This window comes from Echinops telfairi, unplaced genomic scaffold (assembly GCF_000313985.2).
Source record: "Echinops telfairi isolate 266 unplaced genomic scaffold, ASM31398v2 ScPeMD7_7457;HRSCAF=8495, whole genome shotgun sequence".
Classification (NCBI taxonomy): domain Eukaryota; kingdom Metazoa; phylum Chordata; class Mammalia; order Afrosoricida; family Tenrecidae; genus Echinops; species Echinops telfairi.
The window spans coordinates 16,200,638-16,216,484 of NW_022111357.1; the positions used below are offsets into that span (position 1 = coordinate 16,200,638).

The 15,847-nt window shown below is 39.7% G+C and overlaps 1 protein-coding gene across 1 annotated transcript in view; it reads right to left on the minus strand.

Moving 5' to 3' along the window:
- Positions 1 to 8,686: 8,686 nt before the first annotated feature.
- YTHDF2 (YTH N6-methyladenosine RNA binding protein 2) overlaps positions 8,687 to 15,847 on the minus strand; it is a 36,813-nt gene continuing 29,652 nt past the window's right edge. The window contains exon 5 of the mRNA XM_004705050.3: positions 8,687 to 9,533. Coding sequence (XP_004705107.1) covers positions 9,510 to 9,533 — 24 coding nt within the window. The 3' untranslated portion in view covers positions 8,687 to 9,509. The remainder of the gene's footprint in view (positions 9,534 to 15,847) is intronic.

The window sequence follows — 15,847 nt, forward strand, 5'->3', positions numbered from 1 at the left end:
TAAAACCACTTAGATTAAATAATAAAATATTGAATTGCATACACAAAAAGATGAGGGCTGAATGAGCAACTAGCAGTCACAAGTGAACTTGACAGTTTCACTGAAATGAGGATCAGACTTACTAGAGTGGATTAAAGAGAATGCAAAGAGAGGAATGGAGCCATTGAGCACATCTTCTTTGGTGGGAGAAGGGAATCGGGATTTGCTGCCAAAGGGACTGGAGAAATTGTGAAAGATACCGGGGAAAACACAGCCGATGTGTACGCTCTTGTTGGGATGATCCACCGGAGGTAACGTGACAGAAGCAGCAAGGGTAATATAGGAGAGACTGAATGATGTTCCTAAGTTAATGTGAACTGGAGCACAAGTGGAGGGAGTTGTTCTACAAAGAAACGCAGTTCATCCAAGTGCATTTATTCTCAAACTCTGGGGTGCAACAGGATCATTGGGAGAACTTGTTAAGACATCGATGGTTGGGCCCCACACCCAGTATATTTGGTTCAGATCTGGAGTACGGCCTGCTACTGTGCATCTCTGACAAGTCCCCAGGTGGTGATGCGGCTGATCCCAACGGCACCTGGAGAAACATTGGCCTGTAACAACAGGGAGAGAGGCAGCATCTGAATGAGTAGATGTGGGGAAAGGAGTGTGAACTGTCATCTTGATTGCTCTTAGTCAAGTAGGAAGCAAGGTCATTAGCTTACGAGTTAAAATGGGACAAGAGCTGTTCAGGTTTGAGGAGAAAGGTGAAGGAATGAAAGGGTGGTCTCAGGGAGAAAGAGTGACTAGCTCTGGGAGATGTTAATGGTGTCCCTCAGGAGGCTGATCATAAATTTAAGATGAGGGGCTCGTTGAATATTGTTGATTGTTGGAAAAGATGAGGGGCTACAGCCTCACCTTCATTTTCCATGAATTTTTTGAAGCCTCCTTGACTATATAGATCCTAGAGCTACAGCTATATCTCCCAGAGCTACAGGTTGCTGAAGCATGGGATTTGAGGACTGTGCTTTGTCGAGAGCCCTGGTGGTACAGTGGTTAAAGTGCTAGGCCAATAACCCAAAGGTTGGTGGTTTCAACCCAGTCCTTGGGAGAAAAGAGCTGGCAAGCTGTTTCTGTAAAGATGTAAAGCTATGAGGCAATTCTATAATCCTGTGGGGGTCCTTAGGACTCAGAGACGACTGGAGTGAGTTTGGTTTGGGACAGTTTCTCAATGAAGTTTGATGAAGCAAGATACCAAGGCAAGGGAGTCGACAGTGCATATATACTGGGGGGAGAGGCAGTGTGATGATTCATGGAATTGAAGCTGAGTAAGGACTGTCTAAGGTATGATGATGAAAAAAGGTGAAATGCTTTTCTCAAAAATGGCTGCTCTCCAACATAAATACATGACACATGTGGGGAAGCTTCATTTGGCAAGTGTTGGGATATATATAGTCAAGGAGGCTTCAAAAAATTCATGGAAAATGAAGGTGAGGCTGTAGCCCCTCATCTTTTCCAACAATCAACAATATTGGGGGGAAACTTACTCCAGCAGGCATTCTCTTCTGAGTCATCTTCAATTTGTGTTCCTCTCTCACTCCTCCGGCTTGTTAAAAGGACTCCCTTCCAGCTTCATACTCTACTCTTGAGTTAATTCTCTCTCCACCACTGTTAGCAGAGGCTTTTAGTTCTAACGCTGTGGAAGACGATGAAGAGCCAAGGATCTTGTGTGGCTCCCACTGAGAGCAGGACAAAATTATAGAGGAAAATCCAGCATAAAACAAGGATAGCCAGCTAGGGAGAGGCCCTTCATCTGTTCTTAAAGCCACCTGTGCTACCTCAGAAGTTTACTTCCCCCAGTGTCCAGCAGTCGCACCAAGCGGGATTCATAACCCTTTCCGAATAGACAGGGGAGGAAGCTGGATGTGTGCACTTACGTGCAAAACTAGACCAAGAAAAAAAATGAGTTTCCTTGGGGAGCTGACCTAAATAACTAAACCTTTAGCCAAGTTCGAGCATTAAAAATAAAAAAGAGGTAAAAGCAATAAGCTACGCAAGCCAAGCATGATACTATCATCTACGCATTGCCACCCCTGTGGCACGAGGTGCCAATCTCTGATGACTCATCTCACCTGAGCAGGTAAATAATTTGCACTGAGGAAAAGACACTACGCAGGTGCAAGAGCTATTGCGGGCACCATCTTGGGATCTTTTCACGGTAAAATAGCTAAATTAGGGGAGAGGAAAGCACACAGTAAGGAGAGAGCAAGCAGGGTAGCCCCCTAGATTGCGACGTGCTGGAGCTGGCAGGGAACGCAAGAGTCTGACTGGAAGCCACCAGTCCGGTGACCAGCCACGTGACCAGAGGCACCGCGCACGCGCATTCAAGGCCAGCTATGGAGCGGAGCCAGGGCCTGGGAGGGATGAAGATGATCCCATCTCACAGCCCCCGGCTGGACCCTCTAGGTCAGCTGTTCTCTACCTTCCTCATGTGGTGGTGACCCCCAACCATAAAATTATTATTTTTTTCCTTCAAATAATTATCTTTGTTGCTGCATCACTGTAATTTTGCTGTTATGAATCGTGAGGTTAATATCTGATATGCAGGATGTATTTTCATTGTTACATCATGAAAGCATGATTAATCACAAAACAATATGTAACTATATAGTTAAATATTTATTTCTAATAACAAATAAATGAAATTTTGTCTTGAAGCATGGTGCAGCATGGGTAAGTCTTCACGCCCAGTTCTCCTTTGTGGGCAAACCCGCCTGGAGACGGATAGAGGAGCCACCTCGGTTCCTAAGATCATCAGAAATGTTTTCCGATGGTCTTAGGCAGGGGACCCCTTTGAAAGGGTCATTCGATCTCCAAAGGGGTTGTGACCCACAAGTTGAGGACCGCTGCTCTGGGCAGAGCACTGAAGGCTTGATTCCTGTGGTAGCAGTTCGGCTGTGTGGCTTTGCCCAATACACTTAAATTAACCTCGTGGTGGGCGTTATCCCGCAGCCATGTCAGCAAGCCCATAGCTGCATTGTTGCCCGGAGGTTGGCTGGAGTTCCTGAGACACCATCTGTGCAAAGAACTGCTCCACAGGGCTCTCAAGTGTTCAGAATGCCTTCGCTGGGTCCAAACCACCAACTTTGAGGGTAATACTGGAAGACAACCATTTGTACCAAGTAATATAATCCAAAGGTTTCTCATGTGGTAAGGAGTTTCACTGAGCTGCCCAGAAACCACAGTGGATGAATCAGTCTTAAGTGACCCAGCTTTTCCAATGCAGAAAAATCCTGACAGTAAACAATGCACTCTGAAACCTAGGGATACTCATATGCCAACCCCATTTTCAGAATGAAAGGTTCTACATTCACACATACTTCTCATAACAAAGGTCAACACCATTGGCAGTAACTAAATGCTGATACTTGCACAGGAAAAATGGAATGCTCCAGAACGAATTCATTTATTTTCTCATTGGTAGGGGTGGGGAACCCCAAACACCCTTGAACCTCTATAATAATTCAGGTAAGGTAGGAACTAGAACTTCCAACACGTGGGGTCTTATTTGCAAGGCAGGAGTCCTGGCGGCGCAATGGCTAATGCAGGTCAGGTTGGTGATTTGTACTAACTAGCTACTCCAGGGAAGAAAAATGCGTTAGCTAGCTTCAGTAGATTCTCTCACAGAACCCTATAGGACAGGGTAAAACTGTAACTCTAAATACAGGAATAGAAACCAAACCAACCAAACTTACTTGCCACTGAGTTGATGCCAACTCCTAACAACCCTATGGGGCAGGATAGATCTGCCCCATGTTGGTTTCAAAGGCCCTCACTGCCTCAGCTTTCTCCCCTGGAGCAGCTGGTGGACTGGAACTCCTACTGGCTTTGTGATTAGCAGCTCAACGTGCAACCACATAGACACCAGTGCTCCTGATATAGATGACAAGCATGAAAACCAAGGCAAGTTTGATTGTCCTATAGGTTGAGAGGAAATTCTTCATTTACAGTTAGGGATGGGAAGAAAAGGGTATAAATGCAACACAAAGGCACTGCACCTCACTCAAGGGGTACCCCCCCAGGGGGCTGCGGGGGGGGGGGGGGGGCTGGATTTGCAAAACCAAGTATCTATACTTTATCCTGGATTATAGGCTGTAGTACAGAGGGGTTTTTTTTGTATTTGTTTTCTAAGTACAGAAGTTTTAAATTGCCAGTTGGGTGTCATTTTTTTTCCCTGAAAAGGGGCAGTAGGCCAAATAAATTTATGAACCTATGTTCTAGAATTATGACAAATGAAAGCCATCTGGAAAGCTCCACATTCCTGCCTATTTAGTACCATAAAGAGGAAGGCATGAAATAATTTTAATTTTCTCACCTGTACCCTTAATTTAAAAAAACAATATGCTGCTAAAATTTTAACAATAATTTTTGGTTTGTTTAAAATCAAGTGATGATTTTTAAGTATTTTCCAGTAAAAGTTCCTTGGACCCCAATCCCAACTACATGGGCAGCCCCCCCACCCCACCCCTACCCTGCAGAATTCACCTCAGAGGACAGCACTGCAGCTACAGCTCAGGGAGAGGGACATGTATGATCAGAGCACACAGGAGCAAATGAAAGGGGAGGAGGAGAGAGTGGAACACATCCTGGTCCACCAAGCCCTGAGGATGATATCCCTGCTTAGAGCAGCAAAAGCACAGAAAGGACGGTAGGGCTGGCTCCACTGCAAGACATGACGTCCCTCACTGACCCAAAGCGCTATAGGGGACAACACTGGAGACAGTGCAAGAATTGCACCCAATCTGACCCCACCACATTGAGGCGAATCACTATGGGTGTGCAACAAAACAGCAAGGGTAACAGAACAAAGTCCCCAGAGAATACCAAAAATAGACTTAGGGGCCAGGGCAAGACACCGCCTCACTCAACCAGAAAACACTCGTAAAGGTCATCAAATAGACCTTGAACTATTTACAGGTTTGTGTTTTTTTGTCATTCTTTTGTTGCTGTTTTGCCGTCTTGTTTTTTGTGCATATTACCTCTGTAGGTTTATCTAGGTAAGTGGGATAAACCATCTGAAGGAGAAAACAACGGGACCAATGGTTCCGGAGGACATGGGAGAGGGGGGGGTGAGGGAAAGGAACCAGGGACAAGGGAACAAGCGATCCAAACTCCATGACAAGGAGGATGTAAGAGGCCTGGTAGGGATTGATCAAGGGCAATGTAACCAAGAGGAATTACTGAAACCCAAGTGAGGGCTGAACATGATAGTGGAACAAGAGCAAAGTAAAAGGAAATAGAGGAAAGAACTAGGAGGCAAAAGGCATTTAGAGGTCTAAATACAGGCATGTACATATGTAAATATATTTATATATGAAGATGAGGAAATAGATCTATGTGCATATATTTATAGGTTTAATATTAAGGTAGCAGATGGACATTGGGCCTCCACTCAAGTACTCCCTCAATGCAAGAACACTTTGTTCTATTAAACTGGCATTCCAGGATGCTCACCTTCCCGACACGATGGATCGGTGAAGACAAAGCGGGTAAATAAATAAATGTGGTGAAGAAAGCTGATGGTGCCCAGCTATCAAAAGATATGGTGTCTGGGGTCTTATCGGCCATCTAGCTGAGAAGCAACAAGCCCACATGGAAGAAGCACACCAGCCTGTGTGATTACGAGGTGTCAATGGGATCAGGTATCAGGCATCAAAGAACAAAAAATCCAATCACTGTGAATGATGGAGAGTGCAGAGTGCATACCCAAAGCCCATCTGTAGGCAACTGGGCATCCCCTTACAGAAGGATCGTGGGAAGGAGATGAGCCAGTCAGGGTGCAGTATAGCAACGATGAAACAAAACTTTCCTTTTTTTTTTTTTACAGGGGAGAACGTGAACGCAATTTCTTTAATGCTTCCTCCCCCCCACTATCATAATTCCCATTCTACCTTTCAAATCCAGCTAGACCAGAGCATGTACACTACTACAGATAAGAGCTGGAAACACAGGGAATCCAGGACAGATAAAGCCCTCAGGACCAATGATGAGAATAGCGATACCAGGAAGGTAAGGGGAAGGTGGGGGAGAAAGGGGGAACCAATCATAATGATCTACATATAACCCCCTCCCTGAGGGATGGACAATAGAAAAGTAGGTGAAGGGAGACATTGGGCAGTGTAAGACATGAAAAAATATAATTTATAAATTATTAAGGGTTCGTGAAGGAGAAAGAGAAGGGGAGTGAGGGGGAAAAAATGAGGAGTCGATACCAAGGGCTCAAGTAGAAAATGTTGATGGCAACCAATGTACAGATGTGCTTGACACAATGAATGTATGTATGGATTGTGATAAGAGTTGTACAAGCCCCCAATTAAAAAAAAAGGTCCTTGGTAAAATGGAGCTGAAGGAAGGGGCAAAAATCTAAGTTGAGCCTGAGAAACCCTTTAGAGTGCCAGAAAGTAGGGATGTGCTCCAAAAATGCCGTGAGGTGTCAAAAACAGGCGCTAACATAAAGTAGCTTCCAAACAATGGCAAAGATGGGACAATTTGAGCTACAAAACAAACTTCAACAACTGGATAAAATATCCATGAATCCAGTGACACAAGTGAGGAAATGGGGAGGTAGGACACTACCTACCTCCTTACAAAATTTTAATTTGTAAATGTAGACGGGACATTAGAAATTGATCAGCATATGGCAACCAGTAATACTTGTTATAGGCAAGAACAGTCCAGTTAGCAAAAATAGTGGACCAAAGTTATCAGTTTCAAAGAGGCTCTCTCCAACAAGTTACATATTACAAAGAGAAAATTACTAACTTTGTAGTGAAAAAAACATGGTAGAAACCACCCTAACCAAGTCAAGTTCACATCAGCAGTAAGCCTTATCTGTATCATGTGCCCCACAATACCATGCACTCATTTTTTGTGGTGTTATTCAAAAAATAAGCGCAATCTAATATGAAACGAAACATTAGACAAACCCAACTTCAAGGGCATTATACAAATAACTGGCCAGTGCTCCCTAATAGGGTGGAGGTTATGAAAGACTGAAAAACTCAGATTGGAAGAGACTAAAATATACTAAATAAAAGGTAGGGGAGGATTAGACCTTGAATCAGGAAAAAAGACAATACTGGGAAGTAGCATAGTTTAAAAAAATGTTAATTTACTGGCTCTGATTCACTTTTTATACAGCTAAAATGATTTCAAATTGGTTTTTTTTAAAAATAAGAATACACAAGGTTAAGAAGATAGTCAATTATAAGTAACTAAAAATGAAACTGAGTGGATGTGAGATTTATATATTCTGTTCATACTACAAGTTTGTAAATTATATCATAGATGGTATGTGGTGAGACTGGTTTCCCCTTGTCTTCAACAAAGGAGAAAAATCAACAAACATGACTAAACAAAGTCAGCACATTTACAAAGAAAAGCTTTGAAGGCATAAAATTGAAGTCAACAATTTCCACTGGCAAAACTGTCTAACAAAGCAGAGGGCTGGTTGAGTTGTATTCTGAGATCTTTACTAAACTAACTTTTGGACCAAGTGGGAATGACAATAGCCTTCATTTTTCATACTACAAAAAATGCTACTTATAGCCAATACTGTGTGTGTGTGTAACAATACCAAGTTATATATATATATAAAACACAATACCCCAAGGTCAGAGTAAGTGAAGCAGCTTATCTAGGGTTTCAAATGCTTTTCAGTTGATTCCAAAGCCTGCAGTTCGTATTTTCAGTATGCCCTGTGAAAACACTATTGGAAAGTAATGGCAGATCCTACCAGTGTTTAACATTTCAAACTGCCAAAAGGCTTCTTGAATAATTTCATATCAAACTTGAATACAAAGAGGAAATTCTACATAAAATTATTTCTTAATTTGCTCTCTCTACATACTTTCCTCTTGAAGGTGCAACACTAAACAATTATGCCAAAGGGGAGTCATCTTCCAGAAGTAACACAAGTTTGAGATAAATGTGAAAACATTGAATGTAACATTTCTAATTAGCAAATAAGACACTGTCAAAATAATGGGGGGTTGGGGTGGGGGATCAGACCACACAAAAGACTTCCTAATTGTGGAAGGGAAAGTGTTTCAAAAAGCTTAGCAAATAGAAAAAATTATAGAAGTTTTCACACATTTTCTTAGCTCTTGATTGGGACAGTTTAGGAGCTAAAAATCCTTCAATTAAAAAGCCTCCAAATTTCAGGAACCAGGATGAACCGAATAGTATGATTATAAGGTTCACAAAGTCCCAATCCCACTGTTGTTTTATAGCTCTTAGGATTTTGTCCAAGTGGAATCTTTATCTAATAAACCATGTTTAGGATTTAAACAATCTTATTTGTCTATCACTGAAATCTTTCATACGGGGCTGTTTCACACACAGCAGATTCTAAGAGATAAGCATAGTGCATGACACTTAATACAAATAATATGTTGAATGAGTAAATTAGCAGTGGTTCTACCTCTTCCTGGAAGAATGGGGAAACGAAACACCATGAAAATTGGCTCATCTTGTTTTACAAGGATCAGTTACCCAGCCAGCCCTCAGTAAAAAGTCTGAAGTATTTTCTTCTTAGTACAACTTTCTAAAAATAGTTGCCATCTCACTTCATAATACTCCTTATGCATACAATACTCCAAAGTATTTTGTAAAATATACACTCAAATAATATTAAATATACTAGAAGTGATGCTCAACAGGATCTCACGTTTATTGAGAAGTGATTAATGGTAAAAAGAAAGGCAATGCCCTTTCCTCATTGGCTGAACAAGAAACTGAAGAAACATTCACTACACATTTTACAATATTTTTCTCTTCCAAAATGCATTTCTGTAAACAAGTTTTTACCACTGTTCTTAGCTTTGAAATCAAATTAATCCTGACTTAATCAGTATAATGTACAAGAACAGAACATTTCTTTAGGATTTCTAGTACTTTACTTTGAGTAACAAAGGGTCAGAGAGAATGAACCACCCTGAAGACACAACCTTGGGTAACACTGTTAAATTTCCCTAGACAAAATTCTTCATAAAAATGTCTTCCAGTTCGGAAGGGAAAAACCAAATTCCCACTTTCTGGGGTGGATGCCCAAAACCTTCGCAACTCAAGTGTTCTCCAAGTGCAAATGTCAAAATGGGGGGAGGAAAGGGTTTAAAAATTAGAGAAAACTGTATGCACTTACGGACTTTAAAATCCGAAAAACATAGTAAAAAGACAAAATAACAAAGCATTATGCTCTGAAATCACAACCAAAGCCAAAATAAAGGGGACATTTTCACCTAAACTATCTAGAGGGATTTTTAAAGTTTTTTTCTTTTTCTTTTTTTTTTTTTTTCATTTTCCAGTTAAGTCCTATGTCTTTTGTGAAATTTCAATACTTAAACTGCAAGTCTGCAATCGTCTCTGAAGTCAATGAAATTAAGAAAAAAGTCCTAATTCTCTTGAAGGTCATTTTTTCCGATTTAGGATATGCAGATGCAACCGTTGTTGCAGTCTGTGCAGAACTGCCTTTATTTCCCACGACCTTGACGTTCCTAAAGGAAAGGAAAAAAGTGGAAATGGTTAGCATATTTAATAATGAAAGCTTCATGGAATAGTTTAATAAAAAATATATTCCACACAAATAAAAGTTGACCTTTTGCTTGCATCAAAGACCCAGAACAAAAAAATCGCATCAATGTGAATGAGGGGGAGTGTAGGGTGGACGCCCAAAGATCATCGGTAGACAATTCGACATCCCCTTACAGAAGGGTCACAAGGAAGAGACGAGCCAGTCAGGGTGCCTCATAGCAACAATGAACATACAATTTTCCTCTAGTTCTTTAATGCTTCCTCCCCACCCCCAAAACCATCATGACCCAAATTCTACCTTACAAATCCGGTTAGTCCAGAACATGTATACCAGTAGAGATAAGAGCTGGAAACACAGGGAATCCAGGAAAGATAAATCCCTCGGGATCAATAAGAGTAGCAATATCAGGAGAAGGAGGTGGGATGAAAAAGGGGGAACCAATCACAATTATCTACATATAACCCCCTCCCAGAGGGAGACAACAGAAAAGTGGACGAAGTCGTTGAAAGATGAAAAAAATAATAATTTATAAATTATCAAGGGCTCATGAGGGAGAGAGTAGGGGAAGGAGGGGAGAAAAATGAAAGGCAATACCAAGGGCTCAAGTAGAAAAAAATGTGTTTAAAATGATGGCAACAAATGTACAAATGTGCTTGTATGGATGTATATATGTATGTACACAATGGATGTATATATGTATTGTGATAATCTGTATGAGCCCCCAATAAAATTTTTTTTAAAGTTGGTCTTTTTTCACCTGTTATATTTGAAAACAAGTAGTATGAGTCAGCATGAACTCAATGACAGGGAAAGTTCAGTTTTTAGGAAGAGTTAATATTCAAACACCCCGATCATTACAAAATTATGTTTCTTTGACCCCAAAATTAATTACACAACTTAACAGATTCATTTTCCTATATTTTACTTGCTTCAGGCTAATATATCTATTACCCACTTACCAACGATCTCGTTTGACATTTCATGTTCCCAACAGTTTAAAAAACTCTACTGCCCAACTACTCGTGCACATTACAACATACATCTGGCAGTAACCAACACAGAGTTGAGAGTAATGCTGACTGTGATAGTTAAGGTTACTTGTTCCCTTGGCTGGGCCAATGGTTTATCAGTTATGTAGCTATCCCTCCATTTTCCAAAACATTGATTTTACATAATGATCTACCCTATGTTAACCCTATGGTTAACTATTTAACCAATCTTTCCTAAGATTAACCAACTAACACTAAGGGCTTCCATGTTCCAAGTACTATCCAGTGTAAAAATCTTCATAACCTCCTAAGAGCCATATTATTCCAGTGAGAGAGTAAATAAATGTCAACTCAAGAACAAGAAAAACTAGCCCAATGTACGATTTCAAATTTGTTTATGTTCTTAAGAGTTGTAGGTATTGCTTCTTTCTCCACCCACCCACCCCCACCTTTTTATATTGCCCCAAGTATGAACAATGAACATATAATTTCAGTGCATTGCGGGCCACAAAAAATTACCTTGGGGTGGCCCACAGGCCGCCAGTTTGACACCCTTAATCTAGATGAACACTATTTATTCAACTTCTCTTCCATAACTGACCAAAATTTATCTTTTAGTTTCAAAAAGCCTATAGAATATTCAGTGTTTCTGTTCCTTGATTAAATCTATTCCAATGCTTTTTTATTCTTTAAAACAAATTATATCCGTCTTTCCCTTTTGTCTGCCTTCAAGGTATAGCTCAACCCTTCTTTAACCACTGTGTCCTTCAAAGTTCTTGTCCCTACATTTGCACCCACAACAGAAAACTAGTTATTTTAATGTAGTGCGCCCTCATGCACTTAGTGCCTAGCACACATAAGGAAACTAATATCTTAGACATTATGCTTATAGTGTTTGCATTAGAAATACTGTAAACCTTACACTGATTGCTTCATGCAAAATTAGACCCAACCCAATCAAAAGCTCTAAAAATAGTTCCTTCAAGCCTCACCCTATCACTTATGAGTTTAGCAGTTTTAGGTAACAGACTGAAAGATTTTTAAACTAAGTGCATTACCTCTTACTAAGTCAGAAAGCGGTTACAACAAAAACCCACAGAAACCTATTAAAACAAAAACGTAAAGCTTTAGTTTCTGGACATATCCTCCACCAAGGTCTATGCACCTTAAAATAAAAAAACTTTTATTGGCATATAATTCCCATATTATACATACAATAGTTCACTCACATTAAGAAGACTTGTACAATCAGCAGCACAGTTTTGGAACATTTTTGTCATTCTTGGGTCTATGTTTTCTGAAGGCAGTGTTTCCATTTCTAACCCTTTCCTAAAGAGTTCTGCACTGGTGATTAACACGTCAAGTGGCAATTTAAATTAAAAGGGGACTCAAATTGTGTTGCTTTTTTCAATATTCTTTGAGTTTGGGGAACAAAAAGAAGTCTGAAGAGGCAAGATCAAAGGCTGTAGTTTCCCAACAAAATTCTCATAAAACAGCACTGCTAACCTTTTAAGCATAAGCAGGTACACTATTGTAATGGGAAAATAAGTCTTCACACAATTTTCCTGGCCTTTCTGTCACCACTACAGTTCTCCATTTTCTTAAAATTTCTTCAAAATCACACCAATTACCCTTTGGGAGCCTCCCCTCCTCCCCCAAGAATCCCATAACCATCTGAGCTGACCTCTCTGCCTTAAATATAACAGGCTCAGTAGATCCCCTCCCTCAGAAGTTTGTGCGCTGATCAGACCATTTTAAGATAGCACCTTAATGAGACTAAGACAAGTGTTATTACTAAGAAAACCTATCTATAGTCATCCACTGATCAGAGACATGTTTACACATGTTTTGTTTGGAACAACTGAACTGGAGTCCTACAGCAATAACTTACCCTCGTGCTTTAATAAACATTATCTAGCATCCAGATAAGCTTATTATAACCCCAAATTGTACTGCTAGATTTGAAAATATGAAGTTTAGATTATTCCTTTGCTAAATCCCTGTATTTTCTCAAGAAATATCTTTATTACCATGTTTCATAACAGTATTCAATACAGTATTCTATAATGGCATTTACTGTATACAGTCTCACTTTTTAATTTATTTTTTAATATAATTTTGTATATGTATATTTTTAATCATCTTATTGGGGGCTGGTACAACTCTATCACAATCCTTCCATTGTGTCAAGAACATCTGTTGCCATCATTCTGAAAACATTTGCTTTCTACTTGAACAGGCTCATTTTGTAAAGACAAGCTTTACTCTTTACAGTGGAAGGAAGTCCTTCTAGTACCAGTGTTTGTCTAAAACATAAATTAAAATGTCTGAATTTTAACAATACTACAGTACCAAGAAGAAAGCATAGGCTGAGTCCAAACAGAAACCATATACTAGAAGGTATTATAAATAATTCAAATATGTACAAGCTATGGCATTAGCTGCCTTAATCCTGTGATCAGCATCAAAAAAGCACATAAACAATTCAATAAACCGACTAAATCATCCTTCTATTTTCTTTTTTTTTTTCATCCTTCTATTTTCTTATGTCCTCTTACTGTACCCAAATGAGTTTATATACTTACAAATACACAAAGAAAAGGAGTAATGCATATACTACTCCTGATTGAAAGCCCTCTCACTGGCCAAATCGTCAAAAATTACTGGTCTAAACTGTAACCTTTAATGCATTCGTTTGTCTCATATGCACAGAAATTAATTAATTAAGAAATTAATAAAGAAGACCAAAAAAAAATCAAGTTTTGAATTATGGTGTCCAAAAATACTGAATATGCCATGGACTGCCAGAAGAATGAACAGCCTGTCTTTGAAGAAATACAACCAGAATGTTACATAGAAGCGAAAATGATACAATCTTTGCATGTGTTGTCAGAAAGAACCAGTCCCTGCAGAAAGACATCACCCTTAAAAGCAGCAGGATCCGTGAGAAAGATGACCCTCCCTGATATGGACTGACTCGAGGCTCCTACAGCAACCACTGCAGAGCTGGTGCAGGGCAGTGTTTCCGGCTGCTGCTGTGCACAGGGTCACTGAGCCAGAATGGACTGGACAGCACCTAACAACAAATCTTCACAGGAACAGATTGTCCAGTCTTTGCTCCTGATTCAAACCATTAGCCGTCAAGTTAGAAGGCAAGTGCCTAACCACTGAGCTATCATCGGGTCCCTTTTACACAACTTTAGTGATAAATAAATAACCATAATAAACCACGCTCACTGCCATGGAGTCAGTGCTGACAGTGGTTCTCAACCTTCCTAATGCCGCGACCCTTTAATACAGTTCCTCGTGTTGTCGTGAGCCCCCCAACCATAAAATTATTTCCATTGCTACTTCATACTGTCATTTTGCTACTGTTATGAATCGGGCAACCCCTGTGAAGGGGTCCTTTGCTTCCAAAGGGGTTGCGACCCACAGGTTGAGAACCGCTGCCCTATGAGTTTCTAAGTTTTACAGGAGTAGAACCAAAGAGCTACTAGTAGTTTTGAACTGCCAACTATGTGCATTGCAGGCACAAGTAGCCACTACCACCAGGGCTCCTAAAAAAACATAATAGCAATATCTAAATTAGGCAATAAGTATCAGTAGATGTTAAAATTAGAGGGTGGAGTTATTTATATAGTCAACTTTTCTCATCTTATTTTTTAAATGTGTATTAAATTTACTGGAAAATCTTGGTGGACAACTTGAACAAGTTTTCAAAGTTAACATTACCAATAATGGCATAAGCAGACATTGTACCTTGTATTGGGGAATATGCAAAAGCTCACGGAAAAATTCTGTCTCTTAATTTCATTTGTCCACAAGCTTTTTAGAGACCTCGCAAAAAGAATGCTAAGGACACAAGATCAATTACGTAGTATGCCAGGTAGAGGCATAATCATAAAGTACAGAAGATGGCGATCTTACTGGTGGCATTCTACAAAAGTGGCATATACTCATAAAACATAGCAAAAAAGTGCAGTGTGAATGAAATTGTTGCAGAAAAGAGGCAAGACAACAAAATGCCATATAATGTTCCTAACCAGATCATCCACCCCAATCACCCCACCCCCAACAAAAATGGTATCAAGAGCATAACACAACTTGCAAAATCTGAGTAAAATCTGTAGATAACTTATGTCAATATTAAATGTTCTGATTTTTATTATAGTACAGTGATTATGTATGTGTATGTCCTTGCTCTTAAGAACTACACATCAAAATACCATTCCTAGGAGAAAGAGGCAGGATATCTGAAAACTGACTCTCAAGTGGCTCCAAAAATTTTTTAAATGACCACACACAACCAAAGAGAATGATAAAACAAATGCAGCAAAAGCATACTACAATGGTAAAACTGGGTAAGTAGTACATGGGAGACACCTCAGTGCTAATTTTGAAATTTCTGTAATTTGAACAGAGAATGATTTGAAACTATTTCAAACAAAAATTAAAGGGGGTAAAGGAAAACCCACATAAACGTTTCCATTGAATTTTCTGCAAAGATACCCTGGGCCGCGCCGAGTTTCCACTGATGATGGTAAAATATACCTTGGGCAAAGGGATTGCACAATATGACCAATGTAATCAATGTCACTGAATTACACATATAAAATTTTTAAGTTGGCAAACATTTAATAAACAGACACATATACACATATAAGCTTACAATAAAAAGGGGAAAGAGTAAATGCACATCTAAGTTCATTACAACATCACTCTAATAGCAAAAAGGCAAAAAAAGGAACAAATATCAGTCATGAATAGATCTATCACACACAGGAAGCAAAGTTCTCTGATAGCTAGCAAGAATGGAAAAGAAAATAAGAGTGAATCAATTTCTAGGCAGCAGACACTGTTACTTTTGGTCATGAGAAAGGTAATCCACGAGTGAAGCCCGCAGACTTGACAAAGAAAAAGGAAAACTTCAGGAACTGCTATAACATACACAATTTTGCAGCAGTATACATCCTAAATGTGCTTACATAGGTTGATAAGGATGTGTGAATGTTTATAGATGAGTATATACAAAGTAAAGCATATGAATCGATAGGCATGTGTATATACACATTTGTGTGTGCTTCATATACAGCCACATATGAAACAAACTACACTAAGGGGCACGCACAGTTAAGAGAGGTTTCCTAGACATATCCAAATAGGCTAGAGGGACTGGTTTACTGGGTTAAAATGCTTAGGATCAGTCTCAAGGAATTATTTAGTCACTGCCATAACACAGTTTACAAAGATGCAGCCATCTAAGATAAACTAGTAGTCTCGACTTATA